General features: G+C 35.8%; 2 protein-coding genes across 2 annotated transcripts in view; both read right to left on the bottom strand.

Annotated features, from left to right (window-relative positions):
- Positions 1–6,382, bottom strand: part of rad51 (RAD51 recombinase) — a 15,114-nt gene extending 8,732 nt beyond the window's left edge. Inside the window, exons 1-5 of the mRNA XM_056481661.1 lie at positions 6,336–6,382; positions 3,514–3,611; positions 2,749–2,886; positions 702–819; positions 534–625 (exon numbers count right to left, since the gene is read on the bottom strand). Coding sequence (XP_056337636.1) covers positions 534–625; positions 702–819; positions 2,749–2,886; positions 3,514–3,603 — 438 coding nt within the window. The 5' untranslated portion in view covers positions 3,604–3,611; positions 6,336–6,382. The remainder of the gene's footprint in view (positions 1–533; positions 626–701; positions 820–2,748; positions 2,887–3,513; positions 3,612–6,335) is intronic.
- Positions 6,383–11,643: 5,261 nt separating this feature from the next.
- The window catches only part of adgrg11 (adhesion G protein-coupled receptor G11), a 59,458-nt gene continuing 44,527 nt past the window's right edge, over positions 11,644–26,574 (bottom strand). The window contains exons 17-21 of the mRNA XM_056481349.1: positions 24,104–24,225; positions 22,421–22,683; positions 20,343–20,430; positions 15,787–16,082; positions 11,644–13,376 (exon numbers count right to left, since the gene is read on the bottom strand). Coding sequence (XP_056337324.1) covers positions 13,261–13,376; positions 15,787–16,082; positions 20,343–20,430; positions 22,421–22,683; positions 24,104–24,225 — 885 coding nt within the window. The 3' untranslated portion in view covers positions 11,644–13,260. The remainder of the gene's footprint in view (positions 13,377–15,786; positions 16,083–20,342; positions 20,431–22,420; positions 22,684–24,103; positions 24,226–26,574) is intronic.

The following is a 26,574-nucleotide window of genomic DNA, read 5'->3' as shown; positions in this document are numbered from 1 at the left end:
GACGCTTTTAAAAAGCTACTTAAAACTCATCTTTTTAGGACTGTTTTTAATTTCTGATATCTCTTTTATTCTTACTGTGTTTTTATTGTATTTTTTTATTATTGTTTACTGTGCTTTGTTGTTTTTACTTTCTTGTAAGCGCTTTGGGTTTTAGAAAAGCGCGTTATAAATAAAATATATTATTATTATTATTATCCATTTTAACATCAGGAAAAAAAAAAAAAAAAAAAAAAAAGAGACTTATGGTGTTTATATACTCCAATATGACTGTGGACACATTATACTACACAGAGTTCCGTACAACCAGCTTCCAAAAGTTGATTTTGCATCATAGGTGTCCCTTAAAACTGAATAGTATTAACATGGGGGTTCATTTATTTGTGTAAACCAAAATGCATGTATATTCAAGGTATTCACATAAATTAAAAGGTCCAAAAGTACAGCAATTATTTAAAATCTAATTGGCTTATTTAGTAATGTGAAGATATTTTACTGTATACTTGCAAAAAGATAAATAAAAATATGTGCATTACCTGGCAGGTGACGGCTAGTGTGTGACAAAGCTGCGTCTTTCCTGTCCGAAACTCTCCGAACATCTCCGTGATGGATCCTGTCTCGATTCCTCCTACAGATGTCAGAGAGAAAAAGATTAGATCGTGCGACAACAGAGCATTATTGTCTGAAAGAGCTGAGCGTCGCACCCTGCAGAAGTTTATCCAACTCTTTAGATCCTGTGGAGATCTGGATGATTTCAGCTCTGCGCTGGTGGAACTCAGTCGCTGTGGTGAAGCCCATGGGAACCATTTTAGCAGCTTCTGTCTGTCAAAGAGGTTTAATCAAAAGCCATGATTACACCATGCATTAGGATGACAATCCACAAGCGAACAGCATAAATACATGATAAACTCTGCCCTTTCGTTATCATCATTACTTTGTCTCCTGCTTCTGCTCCTTCCTGGCTTCCTCAAACAACTGCTATATTGATGGGAGATTGTTAATTCAGTTGAATGCTGCTTAAAGCCTGCGTTCGCTAGTTCGCTTGAGTGGGGGCGGCGAATGTGACGTTATCGCTGTGTTTGAGGAGGTTTGCTTTGGGTGCACGCAACTGGATTTCGGCTGATGGAGCGCACAATTTTTTTTGAGACTTGAGCAAACAATTAGTCTGCGCTGCGTTTCATTTGAGTTGAATATGAATCACTTTGACTCAATTCTTGTCTGAAACAGATACGACTATGTGTGATCATAGGGAGAACCAGATGACCAATAATTCTTGGCTAGAAATTGCAACAGCAGTGGGAAAGGAGGAAAGTTTTTGTGGGATAAGTTTGTTAAAGCCAAAAGAGATTATGGCAAAAGTGGAGACCCAGATACACAATTACAGAAATATGTTTTTTCATTATTCATAGGTTTTACACTGATGTATATATTACAATTCTGAATTTAAAACAATTTAATAGCTACAAAATTATGTACAAAAGCTACAAATTATTTCTTTGATAACTGGAAAATAATATCTGAACATATTGGTTTACAATATACTGATGGCCTGTTTTTCTGGGCTTTATTGGTGATAATGGTCAGGAATGTCAGACCATTATTGCCTTTTTAGTGTAGGTAGGGGACAAACTAGCCAGATATTAATGTGTGAATTGTGGAGTGGGCTAAATCTATAAAAAAGTCAGTATTTTTTAGTAAGTGTACTTTTTTTTGCTTTTATTCTTGCCATAATAAAAAATATATTTGAAGCAACCCATCTTCTGTTGTCATTAATATTTTAATAGGTAAAACTGTCTGAGATATGAACAAAAGCAAGTGATGCATCAAAGTTTGATGTAAAAAAAAAAACTTGAATGGTTATACAAATCTTTATGAACACTAAAATAAGTAATAAAATAATATAAATAGCTCAAGCACTTCAATAATATTGATGATATGACTTAGTTCCGGAAAGTTCCTACTTCTCTTTATTCGTTTGATTTTACAGTCAGTTTCTTTTGACCGCTTTAAACAATATCACAAAGGCGAACGCCTCAACTATAAAAGCCTCATCCATTTCGTAAGGTGTGTGTGCAGTCAGCGGAGGTCCAAGACACGGTGCCAGGCAAAAGTATAAATCAGGCTTAACAGGTCCGACTCTGCTGGCTTCTTGCCTGGACATTTTCGGGCTGGATCTGATGTCTGGGGCTAGATCTTATTTATCTGTCATGGAGAGTGTGATCTAACAGTATGTAAACAGCGTAAGCTTTTATTTCACAATATTAGATTTTAAAATCAGGAAACAGACCCTCACCTCAAAGAAATCAGCAAAGTGGTTGAAAGTGGACAAAAAAGATGAAAACAACAACAAGAACAACAAAAATACTACTTCATGCATTAGTTTACCCAAATAAGATAATTCAGTAAATTCTTCATGTTTGGAACACAAAAAAAGTTGTTTTTAAATAGTTTTTGGCACACAAAAGTGTTCTTGGAGCTTCGTTGTATTGCAGTTGAACCACTGAAGTGACATGAAAACGCTTAGACAATGTTTTCAGTTCATTTTCTTGGCACTGTTGCTGTTTATAAGAGCATGAGAGAGCTCTCGGATTTCATCTAAAATATCTTCATTTGTTGAAGGTCTCAGGGGATTGGACCGACATAAGGGTGAGTAATTAATAACAGAGTTTTCATTTTTTTTGGGTGAACTAACCATTCAATGGTAAGTATAAACAACACATTACACACAGAAGTGTGTTGCTGAGGTCTTACCAGGATCTTGTCAGCTTTGGCTTCGCTAATTCCTTTAATATTCAGCAGTTCTTTCTTGGGAGCGTATGCGACGGCTTCTACAGTATGAAAACCCCCATCTTCCAGCTTCTTAATATCACTGCTGCTGATGCCACTTTGCTGAAAAGAGGTTTAAAATATATATATATAATCAGAATCCACTCAAAGGTATATATACACACATGGAGCTACAGCAGGGTATACACAGGAGTCAAAGACTTAAATTCAATGCCTTTTAAGATGCTTTACATATATTTTGAGACCTCTTCACCACTTTAAGCTTCAACTGGTAACATTGGCAACATTTTAACTTGCAGTATATTTACTAAATAGCCAAGAAAGCACAAGTAAAGAGTTGTAGCTGGTGATAACTGCTTATCAATGCAATATAATTCAGATGGCAAACAAAGAACAAAATTTATTTATCCGACTACCTCTATGAAAAGTTCAGACAAAAGAACAACAAAACAACAATTACACCAGTAAAAACTATATGTGGAGCTTCGCAAACTCTCTGACCTTTAAATGAATTCATGAAACTTTAGGCTGCCATTTAATACAATAATACATTCATCTATAAAGACGCTGTTGTATAGGTGTTGCCTTGGTTGCTGCAGGATTTTATTGAGTTCATAAACTACAGCCATTACAACAATCACATATTAAATTCAGGCAAACTTTAGCATACAGCTATACATCACAAGCCAAAAAGAAACAAGACCCCACAGACACCCTGTACAGCTTTACCTCTAGACGAGAAACCGGTTGTGGCCCAAAATTCTCCTCTTCCTCCACTTCGGCCTCCACCTCCACCCGGGATGCGCTCCTCATAGCCATTTTTACTCCTTCATAACACATTAAACATTATTAGTAAAAGCTGCATGTGATGCTTATATTTTTAAGACATCCTAAATTAACATTAATAGCTAATTAAAAGCCAAAGATCCTGAAGGCAAATATTTTTTGTCCCCATGACTGTCTTTGTTTTAACATTTATGTAGTTTTAGACATTTACTAAGATCAAGGCACACCACTGATTTTCCCAGAAATGTTTAAGGACTTTATAGGGATTTGTGGCCAATAGATAGTTAGATATTAAAATAAAAAAACTGCATAAAATGATGGTCATTTAAATTTTATATTTGATAAACAATGATGGTTTAATGAATCATTCAGATATTGTGACAAATGGACATTAACAAAACAATAACCGAATAAAATGACTTTATAAACTTTACATTTCATCAGTAATGACTTTAAGGTTTTAATGACAATCCAAAAGATCAAAAATCACCAAACGCCAACACAATAGATTTATAGAAGTGTACAATGGTGTTTAAAACAATGTACATTAATAAGGAACTAAACCAATCTAAAAGTTTTCCTATTGTAACACCAAGGTAACGTAACATAACAACATTGGAAAAATCTGACATTGCAATATTTTGTATATTTAATTAACAATTATGGTTTAATGTGTCGTTTAAACATTGTGACAATTAGATATTTACGAAACAACTGTACGAAATGATTTTATAATCCTTACAATTCATCAGTAATTACTTATCAAGGCTTTAATGACAATCCAAAAGGTTAACAAATCACCAAATTCAACGACGCAATAGATTTTGGGGAGTGTACCATGGTATTTAAAACAATGTACATTAGTAAGGTACTAAATCAATCTAAAAGTTTTCCTATCGTAACACCAAGGTAACGTAACATAACAATATTGTAAAAATCTGACAATTATAGTTTGAGTGGTTCAAACATTGAGACAATTAGATATTTACGAAACAACTGTTCGAAATGATTTTATAAACCTTACAATTCATCAGTAATTACTTATCAAGGTTTTAATGATAATCCGAAAGGTTAACAAATCACCAAATTCATCGACGCAATAGATTTTGGGAAGTGTACCATGGTATTTAAAACAGTGTACATTAGTAAGGTACTAATCAATCTAAACTGTTTTTCTATTGTAACACCAAGGTATCTTTAACTCGGGCTGAACAATACTGGAAAAATCTGACATTGCAATATTTAGTTTTGCTGCGATATATATTGAATATAATTTCACCAGATGATTTGAAAAGGTCTATTTGGAAAGATTTCATTCATTTAGATGGACTGGGATGATCAAGTCTTTTTCTATGCAGTGCATCAGCATAAAATATAAATTACAAGCATATATAAATACCACAGAGCAAAAATAAAAGCTAAATGAACAATGCTTTATGGTTTTCTGAGGAGTCTAACAGTACTCAAGTACAGAAATTGAACAGTCAAACGTAAAATAACATGGTCGTCATTCTATAAATCAAAAATAATAATTATATATATCTTTAATAAATAATCTAATCCTGCGAAGTGACTATTGCGGATACAAACATTGCGACTTTGCAGTATCATTTTTACATTTACAAAACTATAATGCACGCACTTTATATCACTTATCTTTTCATTGTTGCATTTATCTATGCTTATGGTTTGTTTATTACATGTTATGCATGATTCACTCCTATACAGAATCATCTCAGTCAATCAAAATTAACACATTTGGGAACACTTTAGGGACCAATTCTCACTATTAACTAGTCGCTCATTAGCATGCATGTTATTGAGATATTAGCTGCTTATTAGTACTTACAAAGCACATGTTCTGTATGATCTTATTCTACATCCTTAATCCTACCCAATACCTAAACTACCTTAATAATTATTAAGAAGCAAATTAGGATTTTATTGACTCAAAAGTCAGAATGGTTTGCTAAGAGCGAGAACTGAACCTTAAAATAGTGTGACCAAAGTTTATAGATCACTTCAATGTGGTCTTGTCATTGGTCCATAAATATTTCCTGCTTGTTATCAAACTGTTTTATAACTGTAACAAGAGGTAATTCAATCATAATTTAATGTTAAAACAGCTATCTTAACATTAGTTATCAATATGTGGCTCTTTTTGGATGCTCGGAAGCTATAGAAAATAAAAGTGTAAAACAGGGGACCATTGTTTTTGTTTACATCCCTCAAAATGGCACTGTTAAATTGACTATCAACAATGTACTTTCATAGTCGTTGACAGCTAATATGATTATCTGATTTAAAATTATCAAAGAATACTTTTTTGAAATTATATTATTACAGATAAAGTCCGAATGTGTGAATATAAAACAAACTTTACCTCAATGTTCTCCAATATTCCTTCAAGAACACTATGGTAATGCTAAAATACTATGGTAAATTACCTTACGGATTACATAAACGTAATTTAGTTTACTATAAAAATCATTAGTACAGTTAGCTAAAATAATAAAACAACAATTAGTGAAATAATTACCAATTATGTAGGATATCAATTTCATAATTAGCCCTTACGTTAGTAAAGCTGCTGACCATGTATACACACACTATCGCGCTCTCATCGACACAAACAACCTATTCAAACATGTTCTCACAACACAGATAATACTAATGTGAAGGAATAAGTTACAGAAAATGTAATAGAGCTGTGATTATAAGGTTAATCAAACGTTTAACGTCGTGATTGTTGTTTTGTCACTTACCCGCTAAGCTGATGCTGCTGCTTGATCTGAACTTTCCCGCGTGCCGCCGTCAGTCCACGTAACCGACGTCATGACATCACGTCGCTGTTTCATAACGTCATTATGTATCTTATTTATTTTTTTCGCTTTTGTACAAGATACAATTGATTATAAAGGTTATTTACTTATATAATAGTACAACGTATTGTCCTATTTTCTAGTTTTACGTGAAATATATCATTCATGTAAAAAACGGGCTAAACATTTCATAAGAGAATATGGTATTACACTGCTTAACATTTTAAAGTAAAACGTTTTTAAAACCCATGTATAAAGCATTATGTAATTTTAATTTGGTTTACTCAAACTAACTGTTTATACATTTCTTTGTAAATGTATAACGTTAGGCGAATTGCCGGTTTGTAAACATTCAGGATACACGCGCATCGTTGCAGGAAAAACCGGGAGCATTTACAGTGAGGGAATGACATCCGATGCGGTACAGAGTTTGTTGTTGTCTTAGAAATAAGTTATATTGATTACATATTTTATATATTATTTACATAATGCTTTCAGCGTATTCTAACAGCTTGTCACCCAGTGATAAGCACAGTGATTCAGCTAAATTAACGTTAAAGTGAGCGGCGTTCGTCTGACAGGTCCATCTGCGATAGCACCCTTCCCATTGGATATTGGATAAGACAAAATGGCCAAGCATCCAGCCTGAAACATACAATCTTATCGAAGCTTCAAGTGATTTTACAAGAGAGAAGTTAAAGGCCTACAAGTCTTTGGATGCCAACAATGTTGTTCTGTGTGGTCATGTGCAAGAAATAATGCTCCATGATTACCAGATTCAACACTATGTAGAGCTAAAAACCGAGGTTCTGCCTAGCCAAAGACAAGGAAAGAAGACGGGACTATACAAAGCCTGGGTAATCATCAACAAGCAAAACAACTGCATTCTCACAGCGAACTGCACCTGTATGGTAGGGTATGTGAACGCACATGTTTACTATTCATTGTTAGCATTCAGTGTCCGCAGTTTAATCAACCATGTTTAACTGTTTTTGCTAAAATCATTGCTGCAATCAAAAACGAGTAATGTGTATGATTCAGCATAGCGCGAACTCCCCTGATATAACATGAGAACTGCAGAGTCCAGCATTTTTAATGAGGTCCTCACTCCATTCAGCTCTTCTGATGGCTGTTAGCCAAAGATGTCTGCGGTTGGCATTAAAAGCAGTGTGGTGTACGGTAAAATTAAAGTTTTCTATTTTGGCATCCTACCGCACAACAACATGTTTGCTATTGCAACCGCTATGCGTGGTTGAACCTGTGTGATGTTATGTGTGACATAGGTTAGTAATTCCCATATAGCTATTGTTAATATACTCATTGGACCCCTAATTAACGCTTAATCCTCCTTAAAGGACATCAAAACAAGATGTATTGGGGGTCAGCTCTTTAATACTGAGAAATAGTTTACTCTGATCTGTACTTTAAATAATAATATTCATTCATTCATTTTCTTTTCAGCCTTAATTCATCAGGGGTCGCCACAGTAGAATGAACCGCCAACTTATCCAGCATGTTTTCCGCAGCAGATGCTATTCCAGCTGCAACCCATCACTGGGAAACATCCATACACTCTCATTCACACACATACACTACAGACAATTTAGCTTACCCAATTCACCTATACCACATGTCTTTGGACTTGTGGGTGAAACTGGAGCACCCGGAGGAAACCCACGCCAACATGGGGAGAACAAGGAAACTCCACACAGAAATGCTAACTGACCCAACCAAGGCTGGAACCAGCGACCTTCTTGCTGTGAGTAGGGATGCAACGATTATAAATTTTGGTTGTATGATTATAGTCTAAGAAATAATCTCGGTTTTACGGTTATCACGATTATTTGCATTCATTGATTTCAAAACCCCACTAGTTTAAAACTAAAATTATTTAAAATTTGGTTTTGTAGTTCGGGCCTAAATACATCTTTGTTTCCGTTTTAATTTATCCGTTTTAATTTGTTTATTGATGCATTTATTGGGTAAAATTGCAATTTTTTTGTGTCATTCAATGTGTTTTGGTCATTATCAACGCACTGTCACCTTAATTGAGCGTGTGCAGCGCGGCAAAAACAGACCCAGTGCCAAAACTATCACAGCACTGCTGCTTCAGTGATGCTCACGCCTCGCGCTGACATGCTGCTATTGCATGCAGTATGAAAGCTCTAATCTGTTAACATGGATGCCAAAAAAACCATGCGCTGCTCACGCTTGCGGTGTGAAACAGGCTTGAATCTTTCAGCACTCTCTCTGAAAACACTTGATTAATTTCGGCTGGCGGATCAACACTCGCCACATGATCGCTCTCATCAGGGCCATTATTTGTAAGTGGGTTTAAGTGGGTTTGCAACCCCTATCTACTTTCCATTGCTTCTTCCTTAAACTTTAGCCGTATACAGTTCCCGCGGTCACAAAAGCCCCCTGTCATCTCAACTAGGTGCGCCTGAAAAGCGTGAACCCGTTGCGTTGCATGCGCGCCCCTCCATTGGAAATAACGAACTTGAACGTGCTTGCCTTAATTATTAGCCTCAGTCATAAGCTGCGGTCACACTGGGCTTTTCTCCCAATAGACTTCCATTCATACGGACACAAATGCGTCAGACCGGAAACGGGAAACTTCACGCATGACCTTGCATGTCGCTGCGGTGCAAAGTTCAAGCTTGGTGAACTCTGACCTGCGAAATTGCATCACTTGACTGCGTGAGATCAATCGAGGATTAAAACACGACCTCTCTGGACAGAAATTTAAAACATGGAGCAATCGCTCGCTTTTTTATTGTCTAATAATCTTGTTTAATCCCGCCCCTTTTCGCAGTGCCGTACGACAGAATTTCACACACACAAACTCCAGTGTGAACGCAGCTTAAGTCAGTCCACTGTGCATGGTTATTAGTCTCGGTGTACAAACTAGCTCACAGTTGGCATAACTTTGTTTAGTTGCTGCAGTTTTGTTCCGTGCAAAAACACGGTGTTGAGAAGCCTTTATGATTAATTAACCGTGATAAATTAAATCACAGTTAATAATGAAACTGATTAATCCCTAGCTGTGAGGCGATTGTGCTACCCACTGCATCACCATGACGCCCAATAATAATATTAATTAAAATAATAAATATATATATATACATTTGACACCCCTATAACGGTTCATACCACTGTGAATGCATAATCGCGCCAATCAGTCTATGCCAGTGTTGCCTACTTAGCAATTTTATTGCTAGATTTAGCAACTTTTCATACAACCTTAGCAACTTTTTTTTCAAAAAGCACCTAGCAACAAATTTAGCAATTTTTAACATTCATTTGGCTACTTTTAGCAATTTTTAAGCAGTGACTCAAAAGAGCCGCAGCTGCAGGCTTCACTCAGTAGAGTAAATTGCTAGCTCAGATTGTTCTTCAACTGTTAATTTACTGATATTTGTTAACATGTATAATTGTTAGTAATTAAGGTAGCAATAAATTCCAATAGTGCTATAATCGTCACTTTCACAAATGTGTTAATTTCACAGGTTAAAAGAGTAAGTACACAAGCTGTGACTGTTTAAAGAATGTAACACATATATATAACATTATCAGTGTTATATTAAAAAATGTAAAATCTAAAAGTAAATGTTAATAAGAACCTATTTATTGTGCATCTAGATGTAATGTTTTAATATAATATAATACACGGCGCCTCAGAAAGTAGAGACATGATGGGCTTACGCTTATCAAATACTATGTGATGACATCACTGATATATGCAAATTAGTGCGTGATGTCATCCGGACACATCTAGCCACTTTTCGGGCAGGCTTTAGCTACTTTTTCATTGGCAATAGTTGGCAACACTGGTCTATGCTAGAAACAGTTCATTCAGCAGTTTGAAACTGGCATATTCAGAGCACTGATAGACATTGTAAGTATTCACAATGCTTTCTCATAAAACTAGTATTTGTCGCATTATATGACCTGACAGTATTCAAATTAGATGCATAAGTTTGTATGGTTTGATGCAGTACCGTCTGAAAGAGGTAATCAGAGGATACTGTGGGTCAGAATATACTAAATATCCCTCAAAACACTGAAAACTTAAATATGTTTTATTAATAAAATAGATGTAATTAAAATAATATAAAATGACTGAAGCACATACACTATCTGACAAAAATCTGGTCATCCATCCCAGTTGTAAGAGCAACAAATATTAACTTCTAGTTGATCATTTGGATTTTTCTGATGAATCATCTGTTGAACTGCATCCCAATTATCACAAATACTGCAGAAGACCTATTGGAACCCACATGGACCCAAGATTCTCACAGAAATCAGTCAAGTTTGGTGAAGGAAAAGTCATGGTTTGGGGTTACATTCAGTATGGGGGCGTGTGAGAGATATGCAGAGTGGATGACAACATCAACAGCCTGAGGTATCAAGACATTTGTGCTGCCCATTACATTACAAACCACAGGAGAGGGCAAATTCTTCAGCAGGATAGGGCTCCTTCTCATACTTCAGCCTCCACATCAAAGTTCCTGAAAGCAAAGAAGGTCAAGGTGCTCCAGGATTGGCCAGCCCAATCACCAGACATGAACATTATTGAGCATATCTGGGGTAAGATGAAGGAGGAGATTCCAAAGAATCTTGATGAACTCTGGGAGTTCTGCAAGAACTTTCTTTGCCATTCCAGATGACTTTAATAAGTTATTTGAGTCAGAGATGTCTGGATGCAGTCCTCCAAGCTCATGGGAGTCATACACAATATACATTTTTTTTCCACTGCAGCATGACTTTATATTCTATACTGGACATTATTTCTGTTAAGTGACAAGAATTTTGTCTAAGCAAAGTCAGACTTTAATGTCCTAAATAAGTAATAAAAATTCATGGCATGATCGTATTTTCCCCCTGATTGTCAATGTATATTTAGCACACTGGTGGTGAGATGTATGCTTGTACTAAGTTTGTTTTTTATCTGCATAAAAAAAGTTTAAAATCTGTATTTTATTTTTCATTTTAGATTTAATTTCATTTTGTCCAACATTAAATAATGCCAACAGGATCTAGCTATGCTATTAAATACAAGTCTAATTGTTTTATTTGTGTAGTAATAATGATGATAATAATAATAACTCAGAGTTTAACTTCATAGTGTTATTTTATTCAATAGACGAGTATAACAACCAAATATGTAAAAGTTAAAATAGTTGAAAAGTAATGACAATTCTAAATGTTATATTTTAGCAACATTTTGATTATAACAACCTTGTAAACAATCATGTTTAGAATATACATGCATAAAACAATATACAAAGTAAAGATAAATACATTCATATCATTAAATCACAGTGAAAATCTGTTATGTGTGTAACAGTCTAAGAAAATAGCAAAAAAACTAACAAAAAAGATTATGTATTGTATTATTAACATGATTATTATTACCCATCTAAAACTGGACTGAGAACATTTTTTAGTATTTTTAATATTCATTTCCTAAACTGTAACCGAGATAGCAAATGTCTGTCATTCATATGCTCTAGTTTCCTCAAGTGTTACATTTTACGCAAAGTGTAACATTAGGTTTACATTTTCATTCATTCATTTTCCTTGGACTTAGTCCCTTATTTATCAGGGGTTGCCACAGCGGAATGAACCGCCAACTATTTCAGCATATGTTTTACACAGTGGATGCCCTTCCAGCTGCAACCCGGTACTGGGAAACACCCATACACTCTTATTCACACACTGTGGCCAATTTTGTTTACCCAATTCACCTATAGCGCACGTCTTTGGACTGTGGGGGAAACAGGAGGAAACCCACGCCAGCACAGGGAGAACATGCAAACTCCACACAGAAATGCCAACTGGCCCACCTGGGACTTGAACCGGTGATCTTCTTGCTGTGAGGCTACAGTCCTAACCAACAAGTCACCGTAAATACACTTCATTGTACATGTATTATTATTATTAGATGTAAATATTATTTCTTATTGGAGAGACACTATATTGTATATAACTGCTGGTTAACTATGTTTATATACTGCCAACCCTTTACACAACCCCCTTAATCTTTCTAATTTTAACTGTTATGTAATGAGGTGCGCAGAATTGTGAAAAATTGTCACGATCACCAGCGATCTAGCCTGTGCAGAGTGCTGGAGAACTACACATGTGCCACTGATATGAACTACAACTCCCGGAAGTCTTTGCACTCATCACTCCTGCCACATTTGACAATCATTCAGACACTGGCGCGCACACACACACACACACACACACACACACACACACACACACACACACACACACACACAGCTGAAGCTTATGATTGACTTGGATTATTTATACACCTCACATTCTCACACACTTTGCTGAGTCTTGTTCACTGGTAGCATTATGAAGCGGTTTCTTTGTCTTGCCTTCCCATGGGTGTTTTAACATTTGTTTTTGTTTACTGCTTATGCTGTTATGTTACCTGTCCTGATGATTTGCCCATTATTTTGACTATGTTCTTTGGATTACCCTAATGCTCCTGTTTGTACCTATTTGACCATTGCCTGCCTGACTACTCTTGATTATTGAACTGCATGTGGATCCTCATCTCTGTTGTCCTGCGTCCTTACGTTACAAAAGTGATATACAAGTAAACTTGAATTTAAAATTTGAATTGTTTAATAAATATCCACCTTATGTGTGAGTGCTTTGAATTTCTCTTAATAGTAATAATGCAGATTCCTTCACCAGAAATGCAATTTTTGAGCTGAAATAAAAGCACATTTAGTTTCATATGTTAATCAAACTCAGCATTGGATGATCACAGTCTAATACTGCAAATGAATGTAAAATATAAAAGATATGGAGGTGAGATTCAGACGGGTCTTGTGTTGTCTTATGTGGCGTCTTCATATGGATTATCTGTTACTTCAGTCTTCTCAGACTTCTCTGAAGGAGCCGAGTCTCCAAAGAAGGTGCTCGTTTTCAGGTAATACACGAACAAGAAGAATCCTATAAAACATAAACAATTCATTAAAAACTGCATGAAATATTGAGTATGCTTTAGAGTTTTTTTAGTGTTGAGCAAAGATTAATCACGCATCAAAATGAAAGTTTGTTCTGACACAAAATGTGTTGTTTATATATATATATATATATATACATTTTAGGTAGAGTATACAATACAAAGAATACAAACACATACATAAAACCATACAAATTTTTTTAATTATATATATATATATATATATATATATATATATATATATATATATAAATTTGTGTCATATACATATAGATTTTATATTTAAATATAAATAAACATTTTCTTAGCCGCTTATTTATCAGGGGTCACAACAGCGGAATGAACCGGCAACTATTCCAGCATGTTTTACGCAGTTGATGCCCTTCTAGCCGCAACCCAGTACTGGGAAACACCCATACACACTAATTCACACATGCACTCATACTGGGCATTTTTTTAGTTCATCCAATTCACCTATAGCATATGTGTTTGGGCTGTGGGGAAAATGGAGCACCCGGAGGAAACCCACAGCAGCATGGGGAGAACATGCAAACTCCACACAGTAATGCCAACTGACACAGCCAAGACTTGAACCAGCAACCTTCTTGCTCTGAGGCGACAGTGCTAACCCCTGAGCCACTGTGCTGTCAATATAAAGATTTCTTAAGTACATAAACATAATAAATATTCACAGCACACACACACCCCCCCTGGAGGAGCTGGAGAAAGTGTCTGGGGTTCTCTACTAAGACTGCTGCTCCCACGACCCAGCCCCGGAAATGCAGTAGAAAATGAATGAATGAACATATGATATATATATATATATATATATATATATTGCAACACCTCCTCTCCTTGATTTGGTATTCACTCTGAGGGGGCTCTACAGACATTTGGCTGTACTGAATAACCACTCTCTTGAAACAAATTAAAGCAAGTTTAAACTTTTTATTTTACCCACGTGTATGGTTTTCTCCTCAAACAAACAACAAAACATCAATCACAAACCAAAATAAACAAGGTATTCCAGAGTCAGAAACTAAATAGCCTTTCTAAAAAAAACCTAAAAAAAGTCAGTGACCACTTATCACTAAGAGAACTTGAGAGCGATGAAATAATTCCTTCCGATGTCCTGTCACTCCTTAGAAAAGAGATGGTTGTTTTGTGTAGGCATATATATATATATATATATATAGTGTGTGTGTGTGTGTGTATATATATATATATATATGCACACATTATATATCATTGTATATATTAAAATATATTCATTCTGTCATATGGAACTATTAATTAATATTAACTTTTAAATTACTTTTTAATTGTTGGTTGAGCCAATGACAATTTTCCACTGAGGTGAACAATGAAGTAAAACAAACAAACAAACAAACAAACAAACAAACAAATCCTTTTCTGTCTTTTTTCCAGGAAATGACCATAATAACACATTTTTTATTTGTTGTGACTAAAAAAATCAAGGTTATTCAACAAAATATTGATTTCTTAAAAAGTTGGTGTTGTGCTGTAGAAAAATGATAATGAACATAAATAATAATAATGAAATCCCGATTTGCTCAAAATGACATTTATATTTAAAATTTGAAAAATGTAATGTTTATCTTAAACACATAAGTATAAATCTTAAATACAAAGAAACCAACTATTTAAAGTGTTATATATTAACCTACTTTTAATTAATAAAAATGTTTACACATAATTGTAGTTATAATCTTATAATTTTGACTTGTATACAAAGTTTGTTACATATACCAAAGACAAGATGTCCTATTTTGCTTTCCAGATCAAATAAAATTAATGCAAGTAATTTCTTAAACATACATTTCTTAAACCACAGGGTTTGCTTTAATGTTTCAAATAACTTTTGGGAAAATAAAATCTTAAAAAACAATGAAAATTTAGTCCATCTTCATCAAGTGTAATGCATTCATATTTGTAAAAATCATTCATTCATTCATTTTCTTTCGGCTTAGTCCATTTATCAGGGGTCACCACAGCGGAATGAACCACCAACTATCCAACATATATGTTACCCTTCCAGCTGCAACCCAGTACTGGGAAACACCCATATACTTTCACATTTACTCGCATACACTACGGCCAATAAAGTTTATACAATTCACCTATAAAGCATGTCTTTTGACTGGGGAGCCCGGAGCACCCGGAGGAATCAAATGCGAACACGGGGAGAACATGAGGCGACAGACTAACTTGTACTGCATTTTAAATGCAATGTCTTGCTATATATATTTTGTGTATGTGTTTACGTATATATAGCAACCATATATACATAAAATTGAAATGACCCCTAAATATTCCCCTTAAAGCCCCTTAAAGTGATCATTTTAAATATGTACACTTGAAATGAACAGCTCTGACCTTGTAAGGAGTTGAGTATGGTGAAGATGTAGTAGGAGGGGATGCGCAGAGCTCCGTAGCTGAAGAAGCTAATGCCCCAGGTCAGTCCCAGCAGGCAGCACAGGCCCAGCATGGTGAAGATGTCTGAGGTTGCCGTGTTTGAGCGCTTCACCTTCCCATCCTTACTCCACTTGCTCATCCGCAGCATGCTGAGCCACCGCACCACCACGATGAAGGTGCCCAGGGTGAAGGTGAACACAAAGCAATAATAACCGATGTTCACCACGTAGTGGACAGTGGAGTCAACGATCCAGCACCTGCACAGATTCAAGTCGAACAGTCTTGAATCTTGATTCTGATTGGCTGAAAAACATTCTAAGGTGTGTTGTTATTGTAAACACACAGATAAAGTAGTTCCGGCAGGTTTTGACCGCATTACAGCTTCATATCACTACACTGAATGATTTCCGAGTTATTTCACAGATACAGCAGTCAAACATCACAACAAAAATACAACAGAAGGCTTTGGATGTGATGTGTAAGAAACTAATCCTACACACAGGAGCAGTCTGAGGACAAAATCCTGACAAATGTGTGAAATATAACATCTGAACAGTGTGATTGGGTGTGTTAACAGCAGTATAAGCAGATTAAATTATTAACTGTGTTTAAATATTAGAAATTAATGCACATTCGAGGTGCATTAACATCGTGACCACATCACCACCTTAAATATACATTATTTTCTAATATTTCTTTAATAATTCAGCGGCTCATAGTCAATTATTTCTCACTCATTGAGCTTTTTCTGCATTGTTTTAGAACGTCCGATTGATTTGCCTATGGGGCAATTACTAGTAGGAATAATAAACAGCAATAAACGGTCAAAATTCTTGCTTTACAAACAATTGTGTTATTAGAATACATGGTCATAAAACTGCAACAAGCTGTATTTAAGACTTAAAATCAATGGATGTGAATGCGTGCTCTTATATGTGAAAGAATAGGGTCAATACTACGAGGCTGTGAAATGCTCGATTCTGATTGGTTGATATACATTCTAAGACGTGCAGTTATTTTTTAGATAAACACACAGCTAAAGTAGTTCCGGCAGGTTTTGACCGCATTACAGCTTCATATCGCTACACTGAATGATTTCTGAGTTATTTCACAGATACAGCAGTCAAACATCACAACAAAAATACAACAGAAGGCTTTGGATGTGATGTGTAAGAAACTAATCCAACACACAGGAGCAGTCTAAGGATAAAAACCTGACAAATGTGTGAAATACAACATCTGAACCAGCCTGATCTCACGAGAAAACGTAAGTATTTTACGTTTTGACAGTTTAGTGGCTAATTCGTATGAATTCGTACGAGTTTAGTCGTACGAAATGGTACGATTTTAAAAAGGAGGCGTGGCACCTAACTCCGCCCCTAAACCCAACCGTCATTGGAGGATGAGCAAATCGTACTAAATTGTACGAATTAGATCGTACGAATTCGTACGAATTAGCCACTAAAAAAAAGTTACGAATTGCCGTGAGATTGTGTTGCCTGAACAGTGTGCTTGGGTGTGTTAACAGTAGTATAAGCAGAATAAATCACTCTAGTCTCTTAAATATGTAAGAAATGAATGCACATGTAAGGTGTAATGGCCGCTTAACATCATGAACACATCAACACCTCAATTATACATAATTTGCTAATAATTCTTTAAAAATTCAGCAGCTCATAGTCAATTTTTCTTACTTATTGACCTTATTCTGCAATGTTTTAGAACATCTGATTAATTTGCTTATCAGGAAATTACTAGTAGAATTAATAAACGGCAGTAATCGGTCAAAATTCTTGCTCTACAAACAATTGTGTTCATGAGAATACTGTACATGATGATAAAACTCAATCAAGCAGCATTATGAGCTGTTGTTTTAAGATTAAAAATCAATAGATGTGAATGCCTCAATGGTTAGCACTGTCGCTTCACAGCAAGGAGGTTGCTGGTTTGAGTCCCGGCTGGGCCAGAAGGCGTTTCTCTGTGGAGTTTGCATATTCTCCCCGCCTTGGCATTGTAAGTTTCCCCCACAGTCCAAAGACATGCGCTATATGTGAATTACACTACGGTATAACATATGTAAGAGTATGTGTGGGTGTAAAACATATACTAGAATAGTCGGCGGTTCATTCCGCTGTGGCGACCTCTGTAATAGTGACTAAGGTGAAGGAAAATGAATTGAATGCATACACTTGTATATGAAAGACTAAGATCAATACTAAGAGGCTGTCGAATGCTTGATTCTGATTGGCCGATGACCATTCTAAGGTGTGTGGTTATTATCAGATAAACACACAGCTTAAGTAGTTAAAAATCAGTTAAAGTTCAGTCCAAATTCTTGTAAATACAAGACAATAGTGAAAATACATAATAAAAATAATAACATAAGAAGTAAATACAAGTTTGCAATATTAAGAAGCATAATGGGCTAATGGGCTTTAGGAATAAAAATCAATGGATGTGATTGTGAATATGTCCTCTTGTATGTGAAAGAATAGTGTCACATTCTAGGGTGTGCTGATATTTTCAGATAAATGCACAGCTTAAGTAGTTCTGGCAGGTTTTGACTTCATATCACCACGCTGAAATATTTCAGTCATTTCACAGCTACATTAGTTAAATATCACATCAAAACAAAAACTAGTCCTTTAAACAGGAGTGAAAACCTGACAAAATATTTAGAATTGAACATCTAAACATTTATTTGGATGTGGTAACCACAATATAAGTGTAATAATTGACTGTAGTCTGTTGAATTATTATAAAATAATGCAGAAGGAGGTGATTTAATCATGATGCAAAGTTAAGTGGCAATTATACTATTGTCTAATAATTCAATGGTTTCAACTATTCCTTATAAAGTCACACTGATAGCCATGCATATCCAAGTGAAACATGAGGATGTGTCTGAATTTGACTGCTAATTTGACTGACATCTTTGCCGCCCACAAAGTCTAATTATTTTACTGACAGATGGAAATGAAAAACAAAACAGTTTGGTAGTTTTGTGCACATGTTATGTTGTTTTCATAGCATTCATGCAGTGTGTGCTATGCTGTAAATAGTCTGGAAAGTTTTAAAGGGCATTACAAAAATATATATTTGCTGTCAAAAAGTGAATAAATAGCAGGAGCGATCTGGTGCGGAATAAATAAAACATCCATATGAGATTTTTGTTGTTCCACAGACAATATATTTCAGCTAATAGTTCATTAAAAGCCATTATAAGTGGTTGAGAAGAAGTGTAATGTTTTAATTTTATTGTGGTGCTTTTATTTATATGTATCTGGAATCTCCCCTCCAGAGATTTTGGATCTTTGATATGTAACCCTTAACAAAATTTGCATGGCAGGATCTGATCAAAGATAAATACTTATGAATGTAAATAAGACTGTATCCGTTGACCTGGGTACTTATATTGCATGACTTTTAAGTAGTCATTTGAAAGTGTTTTTTATTCTGAAGTGATTGAAAAATGAAAAACAATATATATAAATATATACAGTTGAACTCAGAATTATTAGCCACCCTTTGATGTTTAACAGAGCAAGGAAATTTTCAAAGTATGTCTGATAATATTTTGTCTTCTGGAGAAAGTCTTATTTGTTTTATTTTGGCAAGAATAAAAGCAGTTTTTAATTTTTTAAGCCACGTGGAGCCATTTTTAGGTCAAAATTATTAGCCCCTTTAAGCTATATATTTATTTTGATAGTCTACAGAACAAACCATCATAATACAATAACTTGCCTAATTACCCTAGCCTGCCTAGTTAACATAATTAACCCAGTTAAGCCTTTAAATGTCACTTTAAGCTGTATAGAAGTGTCTTGAAAAATATCCAGTCAAATATTATTTACTGTCATCATGACAAAGATAAAATAAATCAGTTATTAGAAATGAGTTATTAAAACTATTATGTTTAGAAATGATGAATAATAATTCAGGGGGGCTAATAATTCTGACTTCAACTGTATGTCCTGCTTTATATTAGGAGATCTGCATGCTCACATAAAAAATAGTGTATTCATTAATTACTGTAATAATTAAGTCCTCCCCGTGCTCAAAAGATCGGTCCGAGACAGATTAAATCTAAATTAAATCTTTTATTATATCAAGTGAAGAAAGCTTTTTCAGGACTCTGGGCAATGGAACAGCCATCAATCAGGTGACCAGGCAGGCCGAAGTGCCGTCTTAATGTAAACACTATTTATGGATGACTGTGTTTAGTCCCTTCCAGGGCGTTTCTCTTTTCCTCTCCAGCAAATAGCAATTCAGTTGTCATCCGTTGTCAGGTAGACCATTTAAACTTCAGGTTGTGTGCCCACCGAAATGAGTTATTAAAACTATTATGTTTAGAATTGTGCTGAAAAAATCTTCTCTCCGTTAAACAGACATTGGAGAAAAAAATAAACAGGGGGCCTAATAATTCTGACTTCAACTGTGTGTTATATATACATATATATAAACATCATATGACTGTCATTGTCATACTTTATTCGTTACATTTGGTGTCCACTTACATGGTTACGTTGCTACTTTCTGTCTTTATGTTCTCCTCACCATATTTGCCCAAGGAGAAAATGACACTGACAACAAAAGCAGGAGGAGCTGAAACAAATGATTGACAATGCAATTATAGTATGAGCAAACAGGGATAAACAGTCTGAATTAATGATATTTTATCTGCACACATGACATTGTTTAATGTTGCTATGTAAAATGCTCAGCATAAATGTATACACCCCTCACAGAGCTATACATGTTAGTGAGAGTTACAGTATCAAATATAAAGGATCACAAGACATCAGCTGGTTCAATCTATCGGCAGAAAACAAAACTAGTTCACATTTTCTTCAATGAATATTTTCTATAGGACCCTTTATAATAATATATTTGTGCATATACATTAGATTAATAGCCCAAACTGGAATTCATATAACAAAAGAAACTTAAGATAACAGTCCGAATATGAGTACACCTAAATTAATATGTTGGGAAAAATACTAAATAAAATTTTTAGGAAGAGGAAAAGGGCGACGCAGTGGCGCAGTAGGTAGTGCTGTCGCCTAACAGCAAAAAGGTTGCTGGTTCAAGCCTCGGCTGGGTCAGTTGGCGTTTCTGTGTGGAGTTTGCATGTTCTCCCTGCATTAGCGTGGGTGTCCTCCGGGTGCTCCGGTTTCCTTCACAGTCCAAAAACATGCGGTACAGGTGAATTGGGAAGGCTTAATTGTCAGTGGTGTATGAGTGTGTGTGGATGTTTCCCAGAGATGGGTTGCAGCTGGAAGGGCATCCACTGCGTAAAACATATGCTGGATAAGTTAGCGGTTCATTCCGCTGTGGCGACACCAAATTAATAAAGGAACTAAGCCGAAAAGAAAATGAATAAAAAAGAAAAAGGCAAAATCAAGAGAAACATAAAAAAGCTATTTCTAAAGATGTTCGGTGAGCAAACTCTTATTTTAATGAACATAACCGTTTAATAAATGAACAAAAATATTGGCTGTCTTCACTGACAAATGCATCAAAATATTCATTTTCAAAAGGGATGTACTCGTTTATGCTGAGCACTGTACACTCACTGGCCACTTTATTAGGTACACGTGTCCAACTGCTCGTTAACGCAAATTTCTAATCAGCCAATCACATGGATTAAAGCATGTAGACATGGTCAAGACGATCTGCTGCAGTTCAAACCGAGAATCAGAATGAGGAAGAAAGGTGATTTAAGGTAATTTGAATGTGGCATCTCTGAACGCACAACACGTTGAACCTTGAAGCGGATGGGCTACAGCAGCAGAAGACCACACCGGGTGCCACTCCTGTCAGCTAAGAACAGGAAACTGAGGCTACGATTCGCACAGGTTCACCGAAATTGGACAATTGAAGATTGGAAAAACGTTGCCTGGTCTGATGAGTCTCGATTTCTGCTGTGACATTTGGATGGTAGGTTCAGAATTTGGTATCAACAACATGAAAGCATGGATCCATTGTGTCAATGGTTCAGGCTGGTGGTGGTGGTGTAATGCTGTGGGGAATATATTTTCTTGGCACACTTTGGGCCCATTAGTACCAACTGAGCATTTTATCAACGCTACAGTCTACCTGATTATTGTTGCTGACCATGTCCATCCCTTTATGACCACAGTATAATCTTCTGATGGCTTCTTTTAGCAGGATAACGCGCCATGTCATAAAGCGCCAATCATCTCAGACTTGAACATGACAATGAGTTCACTGTACTCAAATGGCCTCCACAGTCACCAGTCACCTCAATCCAATAGAGCACCTTTGGGATGTGGTGGAACGGGAGATTCGCATCATGGATATGCAGCTGACAAATCTGCAGCATCTGCGTGATGCTATCATGTCAATATGGAGCGAAATTTCTGAGGAATATTTCCAGTACCTTGTTAATTCTAAGCATTAAGGCAATTCTGAATGTGAAAGTGTATCCAACACGATTCTAGTAAGGTGTACCTAATAAAGTGGCCGGTGAGTGTATATGCTATATCGTTCAACTAAAAAAAACTCTACAGTTCATGCAATTTTGTCAAAACTGAGCAACTTCAGGAAGTACATTTGAGTTATTTGGACTCACCCCATCCAGCCACAGTGATCTTGAGAAGGTAATGTTTGAGGGTAGTTGTTTTGGTCATTTGCAGACAGAGATGCAAAGCCTCTACCGCAAACCAGGTGAAACTAGCGAGTAAGCAATAGTGCAAGAATGCAGCCATGACCCTGCATAAGATGGAGTTTTTGGCTTGTACCACATACTCATTGGTCAGAAAGGCCACATTGAGCATGAACAGTGCCACGAAAAGATTAATCAGCACATGGACTGAACTAGTGGCCTTTGCTTTCCTGAAAATTAAAAATGCAAAAGTGAAATCAATGTCTTTGGATCTGTTCTTTGTGAATGAAAACAAAAAATAAATGACAAGTATTAGTTTTGAACAGCAGATGGAGCTCTAGACTAGTTTTGAACAGCAGATGGAGCTCTAGGCTTGTTCTGAATAGCAGATGGAGCTCTAGGCTAGTTTTGAACAGCAGATGGAGCTCTAGGCTTGTTCTGAATAGCAGATGGAGCTCTAGGCTTGTTCTGAATAGCAGATGGAGCTCTAGACTAGTTTTGAATAGCAGATGGAGCTCTAGGCTAGTTTTGAATAGCAGATGGAGCTCTAGGCTAGTTCTGAATAGCAGATGGAGCTCTAGGCTAGTTCTGAATAGCAGATGGAGCTCTAGGCTAGTTTTGAACAGCAGATAGAGCTCTAGACTAGTTCTGAATAGCAGATGGAGCTCTAGACTAGTTTTGAATAGCAGATGGAGCTCTAGGCTAGTTCTGAATAGCAGATGGAGCTCTAGGCTAGTTTTGAACAGCAGACAATAGTCTAGGCTAGTTTTAAACAGCAGATGTTGCTTCTAAGCTAGTTTTGAACAACAAACAGGACTCTAGGCTAGTTTTGAACAGCAGATGGCATTTAGCACATGGAGCTATAGGCTAGTTCAGAACAGCAGATGGCGCTCTAGGCTAGTTTTAAAAAAGCAGATGGTGCTCTAGGCCAGTTTCGAACAGCAGATGGCATTCCAGGTTAGTTTTGAATGGCAGATGGTGCTCTAGGCTAGTTTTGAACCGCAGATGGAGCTCTAGGCTGGTTCTGAATAGATTAGATTAGATTAGATTAGATTAGATTCAATTTATTGTCATCACACATGTACAAGTACAAGGCAACGAAATGCAGATGGAGCTCTAGGCTAGTTTGAATTTGCTTAAACCTTTCCTATCTTTATTAATAAGTAAAGCATAAATATCATCTGCTGTTTAAAACTAAGCTCAAACTGAGTATCGATTCAAGAAAGAAACATAAGAAAATCAGTCTCTCGAATGCCACAGCCCTAATCAGAGGTACAAAAGGTAAACAATATACATGACATTTTTTTATGTAAAGTTTATGTAAAATGTATTAAAATTCATAGTTTCTCTCTCTCTCTCTCTCTCTCTCTCTCTCTCTCTCTCTCTCTCTCTCTCTCTCTCTCTCTCTCTCTCTCTCTCTCTCTCTCTCTCTCTCTCTCTCTCTCTCTCTCTCTCTCTCTCTCTCTCTCTCTCTCTCTCTCTCTCTCTCTCTCTCTCTCTCTCTATATATATATATTCTTTAAAAGCTGAATTTCCAGCATCATTAATCCAATCATCTGTCACATGATCATTCAGAAATCATTTTAATATACTGATTTGACTTGTTATGATTTAGACACTTTTTATAAAACATAAAAAATCATGCATCACCTCATGAGGAAGTGCATGAAGAGTCCGACCCCCAGAAAAAACATGGAAAGGCCGCAGCCGATGTAGGTGATGTAGGTGAGAGCGGTGAGGTCACTTTCTCGAAGGGTTATATCTGGAGGCGCCTGATTTAAAACAACATTCAGTTATACAGGTCTGTGTGTGAATAACCCCTCAAGTTGCTTTGGATAAAAGTGTCAGTAACACTTTATTTTGAAGGTCCATTTGAGTATTAGTAGACTGTCTGCTTAATATCTGTTGTTGCTGCTCCTTCAGCAGACATTTAACTGACTATAAGAAACTTTGCAAGTACATCTCAACTTACATTAACCCTAACCCCAACCTAACAGTCTATTTATAATCTAATGGGATTAGTTGGCATGTAGATGCAATGTAACTTAAATTCAACCAACAGACCATCAAACTAAAGTGTGACCAAAGAGTCTACCAAATTCCTAAATGTTATACAATCACAAAATACACTGCAAAAAATGCTTGTCTTACAGATTTTCTGCCTTGTTTCTAGTCTAAATATCTAAAAAAAAAAAATCTGGCTCAATCACACGGTTTCAGACTCAATCGGAATCTGATGTTACCTCCCAATCAGGACTCAAATATATATATATATATATATATATATATATATATATATATATATATATATATATATACACATCTATAGTTATGCGGTGGCACAGAGTTAGACCTCTTTCTTGACTTCACACAGAAACAGCAACACTGCGGCATGACATCACTGTGTTGCAGAGATACTATTGGTTAAATGCTGGCAAAGTAGAACACAGAAGCAGCTTGAAGCGGAAAGCGTGAGTATGTCAGCAGTCTGGAGGTATGATAAAGTTGATGAGATTTTTAAATGCTGTTGCAAACGTCCTTGATAAGAACAGAAACAGGCTCAAACCTGACAAGGTAGTGATGTTAGTTTACATTAAGAAAACCATACATTTCCTTCTGTGAAACTTACTATTGTGATGACAGCAAGAGTCTGGAGTGCAGTTCCTAAAAGCACATTACTGGCTTTGCAAACACTTTTATTTGTTTATTTAAAGTAAGGTGCAATTTGTTTTTATATTAGATTTTTAAAATATTTACTGTTGCACTAAAGTCCAAACGTGAAGAATTTATGTTATTTATTACACTGTAAAACCCAGCAGTCAACTTTATCAAATGAAATGAGTGTAGTTAACTCAAAATTGACTGAAAGTTAATTCTACTCCTTTGAAAAGAGTTTTGAACTCAGTGATGAAGGTAATGAGTTAATTAAATTCCTCATTACTTCAACTTAAATGGAGTAAGTTCACAGTACTCATATAGATTAGTTTTTTTTTTAACTCAAATGGTTTGTAGCAATCGGTTTCCTAAAATGGTTTGAGTTGCCTTAACTTTTTGAGTTTACAGTGTACTTGATTGTTCAAGCTACCTCAGAGAAGTGCTCTGTTTGTTAAACGAGTTGCTGAATGTTAAAATAAGATGAATTAATTAAAAATAAAGAACATCCTGGATCTGTTTCTTCGCTCTTCTTTATTCTTTTTTATGTATTATAGACGTATCAGATCGGTTTTCGGTATCGGCAGATACTCAAAATCAAATGACTCAGACTTGAGGGCATAAAACCTGATCAGGACATACCTACTATAAATTCTTAAATCAAGAAACTTTTTTAGACAAGCAAAAATATTGTATTATTCTATGAAATAAAATGCCAAAATTAAACGAGTTTTCCCTAAAACTAGCAAAATAATCTGCCAATGGGATAAGATATAAATAAGATTATTTTGCTTACTCCATTGGCCAATTATTTTGTTTGTTTTAAGGAAAAACTAGAAAATGCTTCTAAATTTAAGATTTCTTTAGATATCTGGACTAAAACAAGACAAAAAAATTTAATTAAGAAAAGCATTTGGTCACACTTTATTTTGATGGGCCGTTTGTTGAATTTAAGTTGCATTGCATCTACATGTCAACTAATTCTCATTAGATTATAAGTAGACTGTTAGGTTGGGGTTAGTGTAAGTTGTACTTGCAAAGTTTCTTATAGTCAGTTAAATGTCTGTTGAAGGAGCAGTATCAGCAGATATTAATCAGACAGTCTACTAATACTCAAATGGACCATCAAAATAAAGTGTCACCAAGCATTTTTTTAAAGCAAGCAGAATGGGCCAGTAGATTATTTAAGTTATGTTTCCAAGCTATTGGTTTATTCAGATTAGACTATTGCAATGCACTACTGTTCAACACCATACAGCTTTTGCAATTACTATATAGTGTCTGTTCCTCGCCACTGTCGTCACTGGCTTGCTTAGTTTAGGACTTGTGGAGCTGCGCATGACTGGATTTGCTCTTTAGTGTTTGGACTTTCAGCAGTGAAAATTAAACCACACTGAACTGAGCTAAACTGAACTTCAACTCTGACACTTTCAATTTACTAGAATTTCTATGTTAAGCTGCTTTGACAC

Source organism: Danio aesculapii, chromosome 20 (assembly GCF_903798145.1).
Source record: "Danio aesculapii chromosome 20, fDanAes4.1, whole genome shotgun sequence".
NCBI lineage: Eukaryota > Metazoa > Chordata > Actinopteri > Cypriniformes > Danionidae > Danio > Danio aesculapii.
This window is presented reverse-complemented; position numbering and strand designations above follow the sequence as displayed.